This window comes from Pleurodeles waltl, chromosome 9, assembly GCF_031143425.1.
Source record: "Pleurodeles waltl isolate 20211129_DDA chromosome 9, aPleWal1.hap1.20221129, whole genome shotgun sequence".
Classification (NCBI taxonomy): domain Eukaryota; kingdom Metazoa; phylum Chordata; class Amphibia; order Caudata; family Salamandridae; genus Pleurodeles; species Pleurodeles waltl.
The window spans coordinates 1,158,184,340-1,158,201,278 of record NC_090448.1 but is presented as its reverse complement, the minus strand read 5'-3'; the positions used below and the strand labels follow the sequence as shown (position 1 = coordinate 1,158,201,278).

The 16,939-nt window shown below is 45.6% G+C and overlaps 1 protein-coding gene across 2 annotated transcripts in view; it reads left to right on the top strand.

Moving 5' to 3' along the window:
• The window catches only part of CDIN1 (CDAN1 interacting nuclease 1), a 574,168-nt gene that overhangs the window by 120,379 nt on the left and 436,850 nt on the right, over nt 1-16,939 (top strand). For both annotated transcript variants that reach the window (XM_069209034.1, XM_069209035.1), the window contains exon 4: nt 8,965-9,029. In XM_069209034.1, the coding sequence (XP_069065135.1) occupies nt 8,965-9,029 (65 nt within the window). The remainder of the gene's footprint in view (nt 1-8,964; nt 9,030-16,939) is intronic.

Below are 16,939 nucleotides of genomic sequence, written 5' to 3'. Positions count from 1 at the left end.
TCAGGGATGGATATCTCTCTGGCTTTACCCGCAGGATATTTAATAGCCAGGGTGGGAGGAATTGCCATCATTTACAGGGACTCCTTGAAGCTGCTTTTTCAGCCTTTACAGGTAGTAGAAGGGGAAGCTATGGCCTTCTCCTTGGAGCTTAACCCTTTATTCACATTCTCAGGACTTCTTCTCTATCGCCCCCCAGGGCCTCCAGAGGATTTTTTTAACCTCCCTTTCTAGCAATATTGCGGATTTGGTATGTAGGAGACCGAATTTCACGGTCCTAGGTGATTCTAACATTCATGCCGAAAACCCTGCGCAGTTAGCAGCAAGATGTCTTCTGGGAGATATGGAGGCGCTGGGTCTAAAGCAACTGGTGAAAGGCCCCACACGTGAACATGGCCATACGATCGACCTAGTGTTTAGTAATTTGACCTCCCTTACCACCAAACCCTCCATACCTTTGGCTTGGTCAGACCACTTCCTAGTCGCAATCAATCTAGCCACTGGTTCTAAGGGGAACAGCCCCAAGCCTTTGCCTCAGGTGGGTAGATACTGGCACAAGCTCAGCATCAGAGATTGGACGAGGGAACTGGAAAACAATAAACCTTTGGCCTCTGATAACATGAGCCTCAGCGTAAAGACTTTTAATGATTGGATCGCCGAGAGCTTAGACATAGTCTTACCTTTTAAGGACTAAAAATGGTCCGCGTAGGAAAGACAGTACTCGGTGGTACACCTCCAACTTGCACCTTCTTAAGAAAAATTGTAAAAGCATGGAAAGAAGGTGGAGAAAATCATATGCCTTAGAGGATAGGGATAGTTACAGAAAAGCTATTAGAGTGTATCAGAAGGAGATAAAAATAGCTCAGAGCTCCTACTATGCTGACAGAATTGGAGAAGCTGCCAGCTCTCCTAAAGAGGTGTTTCAGGTGCTAAAATAAATCCTTCAAGTCCCGGTTGAAGAGAACCCTACTAAAGCTTCTACAGTATATAGCAATCTGTTAGCTAGTTTCTTCCAACATAAAATTTTGGACATCTACTCTAACATGCCTGAGAATACACCTTCATTAGAAGAGTGAACTTCGAGCACAAGGAAGGGTATAGCCACGATTGCCCAGTTCACTCCCCTTTTTCAGGAGCAAGCGGACGTTTTGCTCAAATCACTTAAGTCGGGATCCCCCTTAGACCCAGCCCCCCCCCCACAGATAATTGTGCGGGGCTGGACAGTGATTGGTCCAACCCTGACGGACATGTTGAACGCCTCAATTTCCAGAGGCTTGGTTCCGGATCAGTGGAAGCACGCTGTGGTTAAACCACTATTAAAGAAGGCGTCCCTAGATATGGCAGATCTAAAGAACTACAGACCGATATCTCTACTACCGACACCAGCCAAAATTCTAGATAAGCATATTAATACCCAACTTTCCACCTTTCTGGAAACACACAACTGTCTCCATCCCACACAAACGGGCTTTAGACCCCTGGCACAGTACAGAAACTGCATTGATTGCAATTATGGAAGAGGCAAGGAAGGCCATGGATCTTGGCCAGACAACTCCAGTCATACTTTTGGATTTGAGTGCAGCCTTTGACACTGTTGACCATCAAGTGCTGAGGATAAGGATGAGGAATATAGGAATAGAGGGGCAAGCTCATGCATGGCTGACCTCCTTTCTGGAGGGTAGAACATTCCAGGTCCTTGATCGATCTTATTATTCAGATAAGCTCTTTTCCAGCTGCGGTGTCCCCTAGGGTTTGCTGCTTAGTCCCATGCTTTTTTATATGTATATGGCTCCCCTGGCGGACTTAATTGAATCCTTTGGCCTATCTATGGTATCTTATGCGGATGACACCCAATTGGTGGATCCTTCGCAGATAACACCAACACGGATGGCTCCTCATTGACTTCTTGTTTACAGGCAGTTACAGATTGGATGATGGACAGCAGACTTCAACTTGATGGGGACAAGACAGAACTTATGATCTTGGGATATGACCCAGCCTGAATAAGTTATTTACGTGCCCTAGTGCTCTAGCTGACTTCCCACCCCGCAGAAATGCATTAAGAGCTTAGGGATATGGCTGGATCCCTGGCTAACGTTGGATCAGCATGCCAAGCATACATCGGCTTCCTGTTTTGGCATGCTGAGACTTCTGAGGAAGGTGTTTACAATCCTTCCCTTTCTGGCAAAACGACTTATTATCCAAGCCACCATTCTTTCGAGACTTGACTATTGTAATGGTATATTTCTTGGCTCGCCACTTTATGTGATAAAGAAGCTGCAGCGTGTACAAAATGCAGCCGCACGCCTTCTGTTAGATATCCCTAGACCTGTATCGGCAAAACCAGCATTAGTCTCCCTGCATTGGTTGCCAGTCGAACAGAGGATCACATTTAAAGCTTTATGCTGTATTCACAGGTCCCTACACAATTGTGGGCCACCGATCCTAAGAGCCCTCACATCTTTCTATAGGCCGAATAGGACGCTTAGATCGACCTCTCTAGCTTTGGCCTCCCTACCTAGATTTAAAAAAGTTAGATGGGTTGGGGCCATGATGTCCTATATGGGGGACAAATTATGGAATTCCCTTCCTCTTAGGCTCCGGCTTACAAGCCAGGAACTCTGTTTTCGTAAGGAACTCTAAACTTGGCTGTTTTAAGAATTGACTGTCCTTCATGTTAACCTTGATCTCCTGATTGGTCCACTAGCGCTGGGAAGCCTCAGGGCAGCCATGCGCTTTACAAATTGCATAACATAACATAGTGACCTATATGTAGTGCACGCGTGTAATGGTGCCCCGCACTCGCAAAATCTGGGGAATTTGCCCTGAACAATGTGGGGGCACCTTGGCTAGTACCAGGGTGCCCACACACTAAGTAACTTGGCACCTAACCTTCACCAAGTGAGGGTTAGACATATAGGTGACTTATAAGTTACTTATGTGCAGTGAAAAATGGCTGTGCAATAACATGGACGTTATTTCACTCAGGCTGCAGTGGCAGTCCTGTGTAAGAATTGTCTGAGCTCCCTTGGGTGGCAAAAGAAATGCTGCAGCCCACAGGGATCTCCTGGAACACCAATACCCTGGGTACCTAGGTACCATATACAAGGGAATTATAAGGGTGTTCCAGTATGCCAATGAGAATTGGTAAAATTAGTCACTAGCCTGCAGTGACAATTTTAAAAGCAAAGAGAGCATAAACACTGAGGTTCTGGTTAGCAGAGCCTCCGTGATACAGTTAAGCACCACACAGGGAACCCATACAGGCCACAAACTTATGAGCGCTGGGGTCCTGGCTAGCAGGATCCCAGTGACACATATCAAACACACTGACAACATAGGGTTCTCACTATGAGCACTGGGCCCTGGCTAGCAGGATCCCAGGGAGACAGTAAAAATACCCTGACATATACTCACTAACAGGCCAAAAGTGGGGGTAACCAGGCTAGAAAGAGGCTACCTTCCTACAGTAGGTTTGCACACACTTCTGGAATGTCAGGTTCTTTTAGATTCCAGAAGCTGGCCTCTATTCCTGGTACTCTGATATGCGACCTCGCCTTGCCCTGTCCAAATAAAAACTATAAGTAAAGCATGACTTCACCAGGACACTGGCCAAAATCGTTTGTCCATCCCGGGTGTGGACTGCTGGTGCACCGTGAAACTCTAGGATGTGTATTCCAATGTATATGTTGTATTGGGTCTTAAAGAACCCTAAAGTAGAACAGGGGACATTATTCCTAACAGTGTGGCACTACAGAGGGTGTTATGGTTCATCTTAGTGGTGTTCAATGTTAGGAAAAGTGTTGTGGGATAAGCCCTGGAAAGTGTTAGACCTGTCACAACAGGCTATTTATCTCCTGTTTTCCACCAAAGTCCCCCCTGTAGTCGGCACTGAAGCTCCAGTCTATTTATCTGAGCTGGGTACCATGTGAGGAGGGATTTCAGCACCGTGCGCTGGGATGTTCTGGTAAAGATTCAGATGCAATATTGGGATCTCCAGCTCTTCTGTCACTAGAGTCGCAATACGGAACTGTGTTATAATGATACCATTGATGTAAACCTTTTCACAGGGGTTTTGTTTAGAGCCAGCCTCATAGACCTTAATAGTCACCACCTTACAGCTAGGAGTGGAGGGTCTGTCATGACTTTCTTTGAAGATGATAGTTTTAATTTCAGTCCTCTGGAGTTGAAAGCAGCCACCATCACTTCATCCTAAGGTAGACATTGGTCGACACTGATGGGACTGATGACGTGTGTTCAGATGTGCAGTCTAGTCCTTGACTGGGAGCTGAGCCGTATCTTCCTCTACCCTTCCATTGAGCTGAAAGAAATAATGCCGACACAGTCATACATCCGGAAACAATCAATCCCCACGCAAGTGTATGTGTTGTTAGACCACAAAGTGAGCATCTGAACCTCCTGCAAAGTGTCATCTTTGTCAAAATTGCAAGCGCATGTCATGCAGACCTCTCACGTTAAGGGCCAGGGTTCTGGCGCTATGCTTCATTGGATTGTGAGGGAGGTTATGGGGCTCTCCCCCTCTCCGTATCACTCACACATTCAGGCCATTCTGGGAAAGACTACCTCCAAGGGAGGCAAACACAACTACCCATGTCCACTGGATACCTTAAAGGCATGGCTTCTGATGCCCGGGTTCAGAAACATTTGGCCTGTCTGCTGACAGCACCCCACATTTGGCTGAAATTTATGAAAGACCTCCACGTCTGGACCAGCGCCTCTTTGTATAGATAGTGTTTTTTTGCAGAAGTTTTGTATTGGAAGACCATCACATTCCCTTGGCTGCTAATAATGGTACTTAAGTCACCCGTGCACCGCTCGGAACGATAAAATGGGGGAATCATCCCCCAGTTTGTTTTTTTCTTTGACTGAGTGATACTGAAGTTCTCCAGGAGAACTTGTTTTGCGGAACGGAAGAGGAGGAGCCATTTTGAAATCCTGTTTGACTCTTGAGACTATCTTATCTCAGCTGGGAGTAAAACCTAGTTTTGCCTATTGGCAAGCCCAAGGCTCCTGCAGAGATATATCTAGTTTCCTAGAAGATGTTTTGTTAGCCTTCACCACTCCAACAGTGCTTCGTGCTTCCCGCACTTCATCTGTACTTACCGTCACTAACGTAGGTTTCTCTTGCCCGTCCTTCACCGCAGTAGTTGTGTATGGCTTCCACTTTAACGCTCCAAGATCATAAGAGTCCTCCCACAGCTACAAAGCTGGAAGAGCATTTAAGCCCACATAGATGCAACTGATTCACTAGGTCTTTGCCCTTCGGCAACCATGGCACTCGTTCACCATGCACGCAAGCTTCCATTGCATCCAATGTTCACTTTAGTGTCTTCTGCATCACAAAATCTCTTACCTTTTGGAGTGGGATCCATGCCGGAGTCATTGGCCCTTTTCCCAAGGCTTGTACCCTTATCGGAAACCTTTAAGGCAGCCACTGGGGACTCAACGCGTGCCTTCTGCAGACATTGCTCGTCGGCAGCAGTCGTCTGGGGAGGTAGTACTCACAATAAGAACCTGTGTGTTTGTGACGTCTCCTGCAGCTGGTTTCGTGTTTCTAGTGCTTTATTTTGAGAGTATTAATGATATTCAGCGGATCTCTGCATCGAGTTGCCTTTGAAGTTGAACATGTTTGCGTACGTCTTGCCTGGCCCAAGATACTACCACACTTCTTTGAAATGCCCTTTACATCATAAGTCCTCAGCTCCATCCCTGTAAAAATCGCAGGTCTAGCTGGTGATTTTTAAAGAACCAAGGCCTTGGGTCCGCACATTATACACAGACCGGGCTACAGTGTGCACTTTAGACAGGCTCGCTTTTGGTACATTTTCTGTTGTAGGCTACGAGGGTACTGTTGTCTCGCATTTTTAAAAGAAGCTTCCCTGAGAGCAGTGTTCGCAGTTTACTGCAACAGATCAGTGCCTTTTTACCTCCTTAAGAGCCCAATCAGAATACCTAGTTCACACCAATATGCGTTCTGTGTGGACCAAGAAATGAGTATCTTGGTGAGAGAACGGGGAAATGGACCTAAATAGATTTTGTACTGTATCAGAGATTGCAGTTCTGTTCAGAAATGTATTCTCCGGATAGACGGAGTACAAACTCACATAGCGTCAACTTGGGAAGCAAAATTAGCATTTCATTTATCTCCAATGGTCCGTGGTTACTTTCTTTGACTTTCTGCAGAAACCCAGTGCATCTGTAATGTAAGTCCTTGTTTAACAAAATGAAAGGTTCTGTATCTTGGGGCAGCGAGGCATGACAAAGTATGGAGGTAATTGTTGCAGGTTCTGGGACATGCGTGCTCCCAATCATCTGCACTGGTATCGGATTCTATGGGCTTGTTACAGATGAGTTCTTCTGTGGAGAGGATTGTATTCTCTTTTCATGGGCTCCAGCCTCAGAAGCAACTTGGAGGCCCTCTGAATTGAGCTAGAAAGAAACATTGAATCCATTTAATAACATAATATAAAATCAGGTTCTTGGTGGTGAGTGGATGATCTGCATCCTTCATGGTTTCAGAGGGTGGGGAGTGGCATCTTGAGGTGAAGCCACAGCAGTGATAATCATATGAAGCTGTTTGAGTTCCAGCTGCCCATGGTTAGCTAGTTCCTTGGACTCCTGAACACCTTCCACGCCTGGCGAGGGAGCAGCCAGGAGAGCTGATGAAAACTCCAAACATCTAGCACACTTTGGGGAATGAATGCCTGAAAAACCACAGACAAATCCACTATTTAAAGCCATAAAAATTGGGCTTAGTGCCTTGGTAGGGTGCCAAAGCAGTTTAAAATTGTCGCCCTGGTTCGGGACTGCCTGCTGATGCTGTTGCTAGCACGCTTCAGGGAGATGATTCGGGGAGTTGTTTTTCCTGATTGCAGACTCTGATATAGTTAGGTGTGGTCTTGGCTGATGATTTGCTGAAGCCCCAGAATAAGCCTCCTTACCACTGCATTGCTGTGAGGCAAAGTTGACCAGATTTAAATAGAGAAACTCCTCAATATTTGTGGTTCTTCAAAGAAAAATTTTCTCTGATAGCTGTGGTTGGTGCCTTCCGGGAATACTGGGGTAGCAGTAAAGACCAAGCCTTATGTCAGAGGCGACAGTTTCTCACGTGCAACCACCTGGATCCTATGCATGGATCTAGCAAATCCACCTCCTGCTTCTGCACCAACACTGGATCCGCTACATTGCTAGAGATGTCGGGAGCTCTGTCTGATGCTCCTTTCCTTTGTACCTAGCCTAGAGGTTGCCCAAGCATCCAAAGTATTCATGTGTACGGAGTAAAACTCCATCTTGTTCGCTTTCTGAAAGATGATCCCACTAGGTCCTGTTAGTTCACCATGCGACACCCAGCCGCCGTACAGCCCTGTCGCTAGAATGGTTGCAATGTGCAGGATGAGTCTATGGGAAGCCTATAAGCGCTGGTGTAGAAAGAAGTTGCCCTTACAGGATATTTAGAGGATTTCTTGCAGGGTTTCGCAGCAGAGAAATCAAAGCAAGGGCAGACGATGCAGGTTCCTTCAGGAGTTAATGTCTGGAAAGGTCAGGGAAGATCCCAACATTTGGAAAATAGGCAGACGCTAACCATGCATCCAAAACACTGTTGTTTTCAGGAATGTATTAATACCATTGACGTATGATGGTAATGCAGCTGGCAGAAAAGTTGCCAATACCTCTGTTTCTTGCTGGTTTGTGTTTTGTAGCACATTTTCTAAAATGACGTTCAAGCTGACTTCATCAGATCGATAGTAGCTTTTTGGCTTTTCTGACCGGTCTCGCCCTTTCTGATATCTGTAGGGCGGCTGGATTCACCTCCTACCTGCAGCATTCTGTGAACTCTACACTGAGAGTCCCTCAAGAGCTGGGAGGTGTTTACCATCTGTGGCATGGTCTGGTGCCTTCCACCACTGTCTTCTGCTTGAGAACCTTTTATGAATGGCTGGCATGGGCATGATCTGTTACAAGAGCAAACCCAACTTGCCTGGAGTAAATGTGGCTCACTAAGCCATGTCTTCCATTCCATTACCAATGCCAACCTACTGTTCCCGGCTCTCAGACACTCATAATTGGGATTGCTCGTGGCTTTCAATATTTGGGATTGAGCCTAAACTAAAGGTTGAGGAGAGTTGGGTAAGGCCTAGCTGTATTCTACCAGCTCCTTCTACTAGGAGCACCAGAGTACATAGTTAAGGGGTTCTATAGGGCACAAATAACAGCAACTGAGCTTGCATTGAAGAAATCGAGATACAATTCTGCTTCAAGCTCCTTGAGAGAGCTACATTGGCTTCCAGTTAAAGAAAGAATTACCTTTAAATAGTTATGTGCGGCTATAAGGCTTTACATGGGTCCAGTGCTGCTACAAAGGATAATTCAGCCACTACAGGCCTCAGAGAAATCTACGGTCCTTGTCAGACAATTTGTGTGCCAACTTTCAGCAAAGTGAGGTCAGAAGGAAGGCCCTCTCTGTTCAAGGTGGCTCAGTTGTGGAACAGGCTGCCAGCCCCCCTTGGTGCCAGTGAAAATGTTAAGTTTACGGAATAACCTAAAAACCTGGCTCTTTCCAAACTAAAGACTGAGGGATCTGATCTAAAAGGTATATCCAGTGCAGAAGCAGGAAGGTGTTGTATTTAAGGTTGTTGTTACAGTGCCAAGAAACCTGCAAGGCGCTTTGTAAATGTTATTATCAGATCTTCTTACACTTCTAAGCTAGAGCAATGGGTCCTTGCACAAAAGAGTTGGTAATAGGAGGAGGATAACTTTAGGGCGCGTGAATGGGGCATTCAGGGACCATGTACTGCACATCCATTCTTTCTTCTGCTTCAGAGACATGAATGTTTAATGTACTCCATATTTTCTTGTCGTAAGCTAACATTCTCGCTTCACTTGAGTATTTTTGGCCACGGCCATTGGTGAAATAGCTGCTGCTTCATTTCTCTTTCTTCATTTCAGAAACTGATCAAGCGAACCCACAGCCGACACCACACGGCTGAGGCCATTGAGACCTACTATCAAAGGTAAGGCCTGTTTCTTCCCATGACAGTTGTGTGATGTCAGTGACTGTCTACTCTAAACCCCTTCATATGCTGCCTTCATATGTGAACTAGTCCTGTTTAAAAAATATAACCTCCATGTGATATGTTATATATATATTTTTTCCAAGATCTTTCACTTGCTTGCATCTTGGCAACATGTAAGAGATCTGAGCAGACATTTTTTTGGTGACTAGTTCAGATGACATTTATCCAAACAGCCAGCTTTGCAGTAATTGCGTGAACTTTAGGTGGTTTTGTTTCAGATTCCCAGTCTGTTATAATTCTTCTTTGAGCTGCTAAAACAGATAAGGATCTGCTCATATTTTCAGTCACTTAAATTGGAGTATTACCAACAGGTGTTGTAAGTCTTGTAGAATATCTCTTGATGGCGTGCGTGATCATTGTGAGAAATGAGAGAGCTCAGCCCTCCATGCAAGCACATTTCAAATTCTTTCTATTTAATACTGTTAGCAGTGTAGCTTTTGTAGTGATGTAGAGATATGTTTGATCCTTGCTATGTTAAACAGTAGATGTGCTACTGCCTTTAAAATATTCTGTGATCAGGAGAGATCCTTATTTGGTGGACCAGGTTAGATAGATTTGTATTTTTTCAAAGACAAAAACAGAGTAAACGTTATTCCTACTCACATTTGATAGAGTAATGCGAACTAAACCTATAATCGTCACATCATTTGTGCACGGAAATGCTTCTTTTTGCCTAATCACCCCCAAAGTTTTGGACTGAAGCTGCTGGTTTTTCGACTCTGAGAGTGCATTGCGGCCTACTAACCAAACCTCATTGCCAGTGCTCTGACCCAATAAAGTGCAAGCTTGATTGGCTTATACACAATTGGCATAACTTAGCTTGCTTATCTGTCTCTAGCCTATGGTACCAGGGGTGCCCACAGCCTGCAAGATAAGTTGTCCCTCATCACTGTAGCATTTATTGTGCTTCCCTGAGTGTGACAAAGTAAACCATGCATCCAACCCTGCCACTGCAGACTGGTGGAGTAGCTCTAAACTGATATCTCAACTTTTCTATTTAAACTAATGACCAAGTCCAGACTTCCCTTTTGACTATATATGTCACCCCTACAGCAGGCCTATTGAGTTCTAAGGCAGTGGTTCCCAACCTGTGGGCCGGGGACCGCTAGGGGTCCGCAAAGCCTCCTCAGGGGGTCCGCGACTGCTTAGAAAATGTAATATTATTAGGTTCCAACTATCAGTAATGACTCAGTGGGGGTCCCCGGATTCCAATAATGATTCAGTGGGGGTCCCCGGGCTCCAGTATTGATAAAATGGGGGTCCACGGAAGTCAAAAGGTTGGGAACCACTGTTCTAAGGCATTGTGTGGTATATTAAAAAAGCAGGACATATATATATTTTTTATCGCTATTAACAGTAAAATCACCAAATTATTGTTTTTACTGTGGAAAGGCTAGTAGCCCCATTGGCGAGTACAGGGTTACACGCTGACAGCTCAACTGTGCTAACTCGTGAATGGGACTACTGAAGTTGGTACTGCAAGGTATCAAAATAATTGTTACAATAAATCCGACTTGATGTCCAAGTTGAATTTAATGTAACTTTTAAGTAAAAGGCAACTTTAGAAAGTTGCCACTCTTTTTCCCATGTTTTCCAGTGGCTGTTTGCAGGTACTGGTCACAAGACAGCCTTCTGCCCTCCTGGGGAGAAGTGTCAACAACTCCCAGGAAGGGAAACAATGGAGGCCTCCAGTGGGAAGAGGTGCCAGCGGGAAGAGGTGCCAGCTAGAAGAGTTGTCACCTCTCCTTGGCAGGAGGACACACAGGGTATGAGCCCAAAAGGCTGAGTATAAGGGGAAGCAGCCGTTGAAGGGCAAATGGTGGATTCACACGTGAGGGCACTGCTTTCTTGATCTGGTAAATAATCTGGCAATGGGGACAGTGAGGGTAAAGCATTTGCCAAACCTGTTTGTAGGTCTCAGTTGGCCACACCTCTAGGGCACCCCAAGTTCCATGCTCCAAGAGAAGGGGTCTTGCCATCTTGGAAGTGGGCAGAATGTTGCACTCTGGGATAGTTAGATGCCACACATCACAGGAAGCCGTCATCAGACGGGAAAGGGACCTAGTACCCCATTGGCTAGTAACCTCCGCATCCCAGCGGGGTCACTTTCTGGGCATAAATGTGCCACCCAGACCTGAGATCACGTCTGCTCTGGAGAGAGGATTGAAGAAGGACTGCCCTGCCCTGGCAAGAAGACGCTGCACCAAAGGAGGACTGTCAGGAACTCCTGGACTAGCAAAGGGAGGACTGTGCCTGTGGTGCCTGGCTCATGGAAAACTCATCCCTTAGCCCCAGGCAGAAGAGGTAAACTCCAAGAGTCAGTTGGTTCACTTCCAGGCCCACAAAAGCAGAAATAGGCCGCCTTGGCAAGTTAGTAGCCACAATCACTTTACCACCACTGACCGCTGCTGTCTAGCCTGGGAGACAAAGTCCTGATTCTCAAAAGTTGCACCCGATTCCACTGTACCCAGGAGAGTCGTCAAAGTGAAGTATGGCAGCCCAGGAAAGACGCTAGCCACCACCAAAAGGGAATCGCTGGATTCACTATGGCCAAAGCCCAGCAGACCAGTGACAACTTTTGCTGGACCTACCAGGACTTTGAGGGACATCAACCCCTTTGGTCTTCCCTCCAAGACTGTGGATCAACGAGAGCATCAGGAAGCCTCCCCGACAACCGCACATCATCCTCAGCATCTTCAACATACTACAGCATCCTATATCCCTTGCATCACGACCACTCCATTGAAGTCTGTGGTGTTTTTACCACAGTACCTGGACTGGAGACTGTTTTGGTGACAATGTAACTGCCCTTCAACTCCTTTCTGGCCCCCCTTGACCTGCTCCCTTCCCGAGCTGGTCATCTAAAGTGGGCCGGAGTAGCCAAACACAACTCTTCGAAAGTTTTACAAAGTTTCCGCTAAACGTGGACGTTACCAATGCTTGTTTACATTTTGAGTGAAAAACTGTGATTTACGTTTTACCTAAAATGCTGTATCTCCAGAACTTTATAGTTGTTTTTGTTTGTTGTGGCTTCTAAAAATCAATAAAAATATGATCTATTTTTATAACTTGGTAAAGGGTTTCTTACGTGCTGTGTAACTTTCCTATTTAATTGTTTCTGTACTTCTAAATGCTTTACACTTGTTTCTCTGTTTAAGCCGGACTGCTCGAAGCCCCAGCTACCAAGGGTTGGGCTCAGGTTTAACAAACAAACCTGACTAGGCCTAATACTATTGTGAATGCATTACACGGTGAAGCCACACAACCGTATCATAAAATACACCACTTTTCTCACAAGTTTTAGTTGTAAAAGTGAGACCATTTACTTACAGCTGCTTTTGAGAACACATGGATAGCTCAAAATCCAGTAATGCTCTGAGGATTCATATTTGAGTAACTGGTTTGGGACATGGTCACATTAATGTTAGTTGATCACTAAAACTTCTGTTTGAGGGGCTGAGTTTTTGTAGGGTTTGGTTAATCTATGTGGCAATGTCAGAGTACAAGAACTGTTCACGTTGCTATTGTTTTCAAACTCTCCAATTGGATTGAAATCTGTGTGGTGTTGCATGCAAAGTAAATCCATGGCACAGGTGCCCGTACTCTCAGGTAAATGTTAAGTTGCTAGAACTGAGTATTTCTACATGTCATTGACCTCTCGGTATTCACAAGGAGGATGTGCCACTGTTGGGTTGTTTCTCGATGGTTAGGAGTTAATCCATGGTAATATGCAGTGGTGACTGGTAACTTTTAACAGTGGTGGAGACTTAATCCTTGGCTCGAATTCCAGTGAACATTTTCTTGAAGGGTTCTCTCATATTTTCTTGCACTAAGTTTACTGCCTCACTCTGACTCACTCAGTCTCATTTGTTCTGACTAATTCACACAGTCTCACTCATTCTACTCTGGGCCACTCATCCTCACACATTGTGAATTACTCAGTCTTACTGTGCCTCACACACAGTAACACTCAGTTAGATTCACTGCTGTTCTCCGTCACTCACATTCATTTTCACACATACTCGTCCTTACTGTAGCTCAGTCTCACTTCTTCACTTATTCTCTCACTTTAAGTCGCACACACTCATGCTCACAGTGCTGGGGTTTCACCAGCTCTGATCAGTACCTCTGATGGCTGGTGCAGGCACCTTCATGCTCTTGTGTCAGCAATCAAACAAGGTCACTAGCTGCCTCGGTTTGTTGTTGGACCAGAAGCGTGTCTGCATTTTATTTTTACTATATCAAGAGTGAATAATTATTCACTCTCGATACAACAAAAATGAACCACAAAACAAGGAGGGCGTAGTATAGCTGTGGAGCCCATACAGGAGAGCCACCACTGGTCCAGGGACACCCATCCATCAAACCAATCCATCCACCTAGTCATCCATCCTTTCACTTATCCATACCTCCTTTCATTCATCCATTATTCCAATCCTCCATCCATCCTTTTGTTCATCCATGCACCCTTACGCTCCATCTATCCATCCTTTCACTCCATCCATCATCTTTCCTTAGGCACATCCATCTATGCACCATTTCACTCATCCATCCTCACACCCATCCATCCACCCTTCGTCCCATCCATCCACTCATACATCCCTCCTTTTACCCTTTCACTCAGCAAGCCATCTTTTCACTCATCCATCTATTCATCAATTCACCCTTTCACTCTTCCATCCTTTCATCCAGACATTCATCTACCCTGTCTTTCACTCATCAATCCATATTTTTACTCACCCATCTTTACATACACCCTTTCACTCATCCATCCATTTACACTTCCGCTCATCCATCCTTTGTCATTCTTCCATCTGTCCTTTCTCCTATCAACACATCCTTTCACCCTTCCATACATTCACCCTTCCTTCCATCCATCCATTTACCCTTTCACTCAGCCATCCATGCTTTCACTCACTCTTCCATCTATTCAGTCACCCTTTCACTCATCCATCCTTTAATCCAGACATCCATCTACCCTATCTTCCACTCATCCATCTGTTTGTCATCCATCTTTACATACATCTTTTCACTCATCCCTCCATTTTACTCTAAAGATGATGGATGGAGTGAAAGGATGTCTAGATAGAGTGTAAGGGTGCATGGATGAGTGAAAGGATGGATGAGTGAAAGGATTGGTGAATGGATAGATGAAAGGGTGTGGTTACGTGAAAGGATGGATGATTGAGTGGATGGATAGGTTTGATGGATATGGGTTCTTGGACCAGTGGCAGCTCTCCTTTTTGGACTCCACAACTACACTACACCCTCCTTGTTTTGTGGTTCTTTTTTATTTTATTAGTATAATAAAAAAGAAAATGCAGCCCCCTTGCTGATGCTATTGAGCAGCATGGGTGCAATATTGTATCCTTTGCTGACGATACCGAGCTGATTATCACTCACTCCCCGGATGGAGGGTAGCTGCTTCGAAGTTCAAATCTTGCCTGATTGACCTGGCGGAATGTGTCCCCCAGAGATGCCTCAAGCAGAATTGCGGCAAAATGGCGGTGCTGCTGGTTGGGAACCAGCAGACTATGTGGTCCACCTCTTGGTGGCCTGAGGTGTTGGGGCAGGTGCCCCAGCCGAAAGTGAAAAACCTTCGATGTCAATCTATCGCTTGAAAAACATATTTCCAGCCTAGCAGGAGAGTGCTTCAGCATCCTAAAAATGTTAAGTAAAATCATTAACTTTCTCCTTGTGGCGTCCAGGAAGTCGGTGATCCAGGCCCTGGTGGCTTCAAGGCTGGATTACTGTAACGTGCTGTATCTTGGTGTATCGCATGGTAGCCGTGCAGAACTCCAGAGAGAACAAAATGCCGCAGCTCGTCCTTTGCTCAACAGCCCAAGATGGACGCCGGTTGGGTCTGCTCTAAATCAGCTAAGAGAGCTGCCTTTAAGGCTCTCCGCTTCGGCCACAGGATTTTAAATAGGAAAGGACCTCGATATTTGCTTAATCTGCTAAAAAAGACACATCCCAAAGAAATCTAAGATCCTCTGGGGGCACGTAGAGTAGCCATTGCCAGGATATTAAGACTTCGCATGGGGGAGGGAAGCCCTTTTAGCTTCATTGCCACTAAATGCTGGAAATCTGGATCTAAGTCAGGAAAGCTCTGAAGTGGCCGTCCCAAAATAACTTAAAACATGGCTCTTTAGGCAGGCTTAACTGATTGTTATGGTTGTTCTGGTTTAGGGGGGGATTGGCAGGAGCTGCTGTTTTTGCTCTAGCGCTGGGACACTGGTTGGAGTTGCTATTCACTCTAAAAATTACTTTATTATTTAGTATTATTTTTATTTTCACTCCATCCATCCATTTAGACTTTCACTTATCCATCCTTTCACTCATTCTTCCATCCATTCTTCCCCTTATCATCCACCTTCACTCCCACATCCATCCACCCACCAATCTACTCATATATCCCTCCATTTTCCCTTTCACTGAGCCATCCATCTTTTCACCCACCCACTCATCCATCCATTCACCTTTTCACTCATCCATCTATCCATCGTTTCATCCAGACATCCATCTACTCTGCCTTTCACTCATCCATCCATTGTTTTACCCATCCATCTTTAGAAATATCCTTTAACCATTCATCCTTTCGCTCATCCATCCATTTACACTTCCGCTCATCCATCCTTTCACTCATTCTTCCATCAGCCCTTTCTCTTACCATTCACCCATCCACCCTCCCTTTCACTCATACACCCTCTCTCCCTTTCTCTCTTCCATTCTTACATCCATCTTTTCACTCATTCATCCATGCATCTATCCATCTACCATATTATCCATCGATCGATCGATCCTTCCTTCCACTCACTCACGCTCCCAAGTTAATTATGAGCCTTTGTCTGCTGAGCTGCAGACAGAAGAGGCCCACCAAGAACCCCAACCCACTGTAACTACTAAAGCAGGGGGGGTTGCTTGATGATGCCCCTTAAGCAGAAGCTGAACTGCACACTTACCTCTTAGTCCACTAGTGCAATTGTTGCCAGCAGCAAGTTCATTCGTTCTCTTGGACCTCTACAGGGCCTAAACACATGTGTTACTGCAAGCAGAGCAGCCCCCTGCATCCCTCCTACAGCCTGCCCCTCTGTGATGACCAACAAATTGTAGCCACCCATTCCCTCCATGCCCTTATCAGCCTGTCCCACCCCCAGCCAAGTGAATGGAGCCCTGGCACCTCCTCCCAGGGCCATAGTTCATGTGCCCCAAAAGCAAGCAAATCCGTGGCTTTCTAACTCCGCACTCCCTCTCCTGTGATGTCACTGCTCTAGCTTGTGCCTGCAGGTCGAATAAAACCTCGCCCGGCTGGCGCTTGCGCAGTAGGACATCGGCAGAGTTCAGCACACTGTGTCAGAGCAGTAATTTCTTACCAGCTGCTCTGTTTATTTCCCTGTTCCTGCCTCTCCCCCAGGATGGCAAGGCAACGCTCCTTCTGGCTATGAAGACCAGTCTCCCCTGGTAAGGTGTTTCCTTTGATTCTGTTTGGGTTTAGTCTCACCAGACGTGGTCTGCTGCATCAAATGCTGCTGATAAATCTATTTCCACCACAGCGCAAAGTCCAGTGCTGTAGGCTGGTGCTGTTTTGTTGAGTCTGAAACGCACCTAGCTTGTCATGGGTGTTTTTCTCCTCAATTAGACTTTTCAACTAAGTAACTGGTGTTTACTGTGCTAGTTTCTTTGGGAAGAACACTTTTGAGCTGGTTCCAAAACTGTCCTTTTTGGTGAAGGGAGGACTTCATTTGCACTGGACATACAATACTTAAGTAAATTGCAAGCTTGAAGTGGCTGTTCTTTGTTTATTTGACTTCCCCCCTGAGAGTCAAAGCCCAGACCTCTCGGTTGTG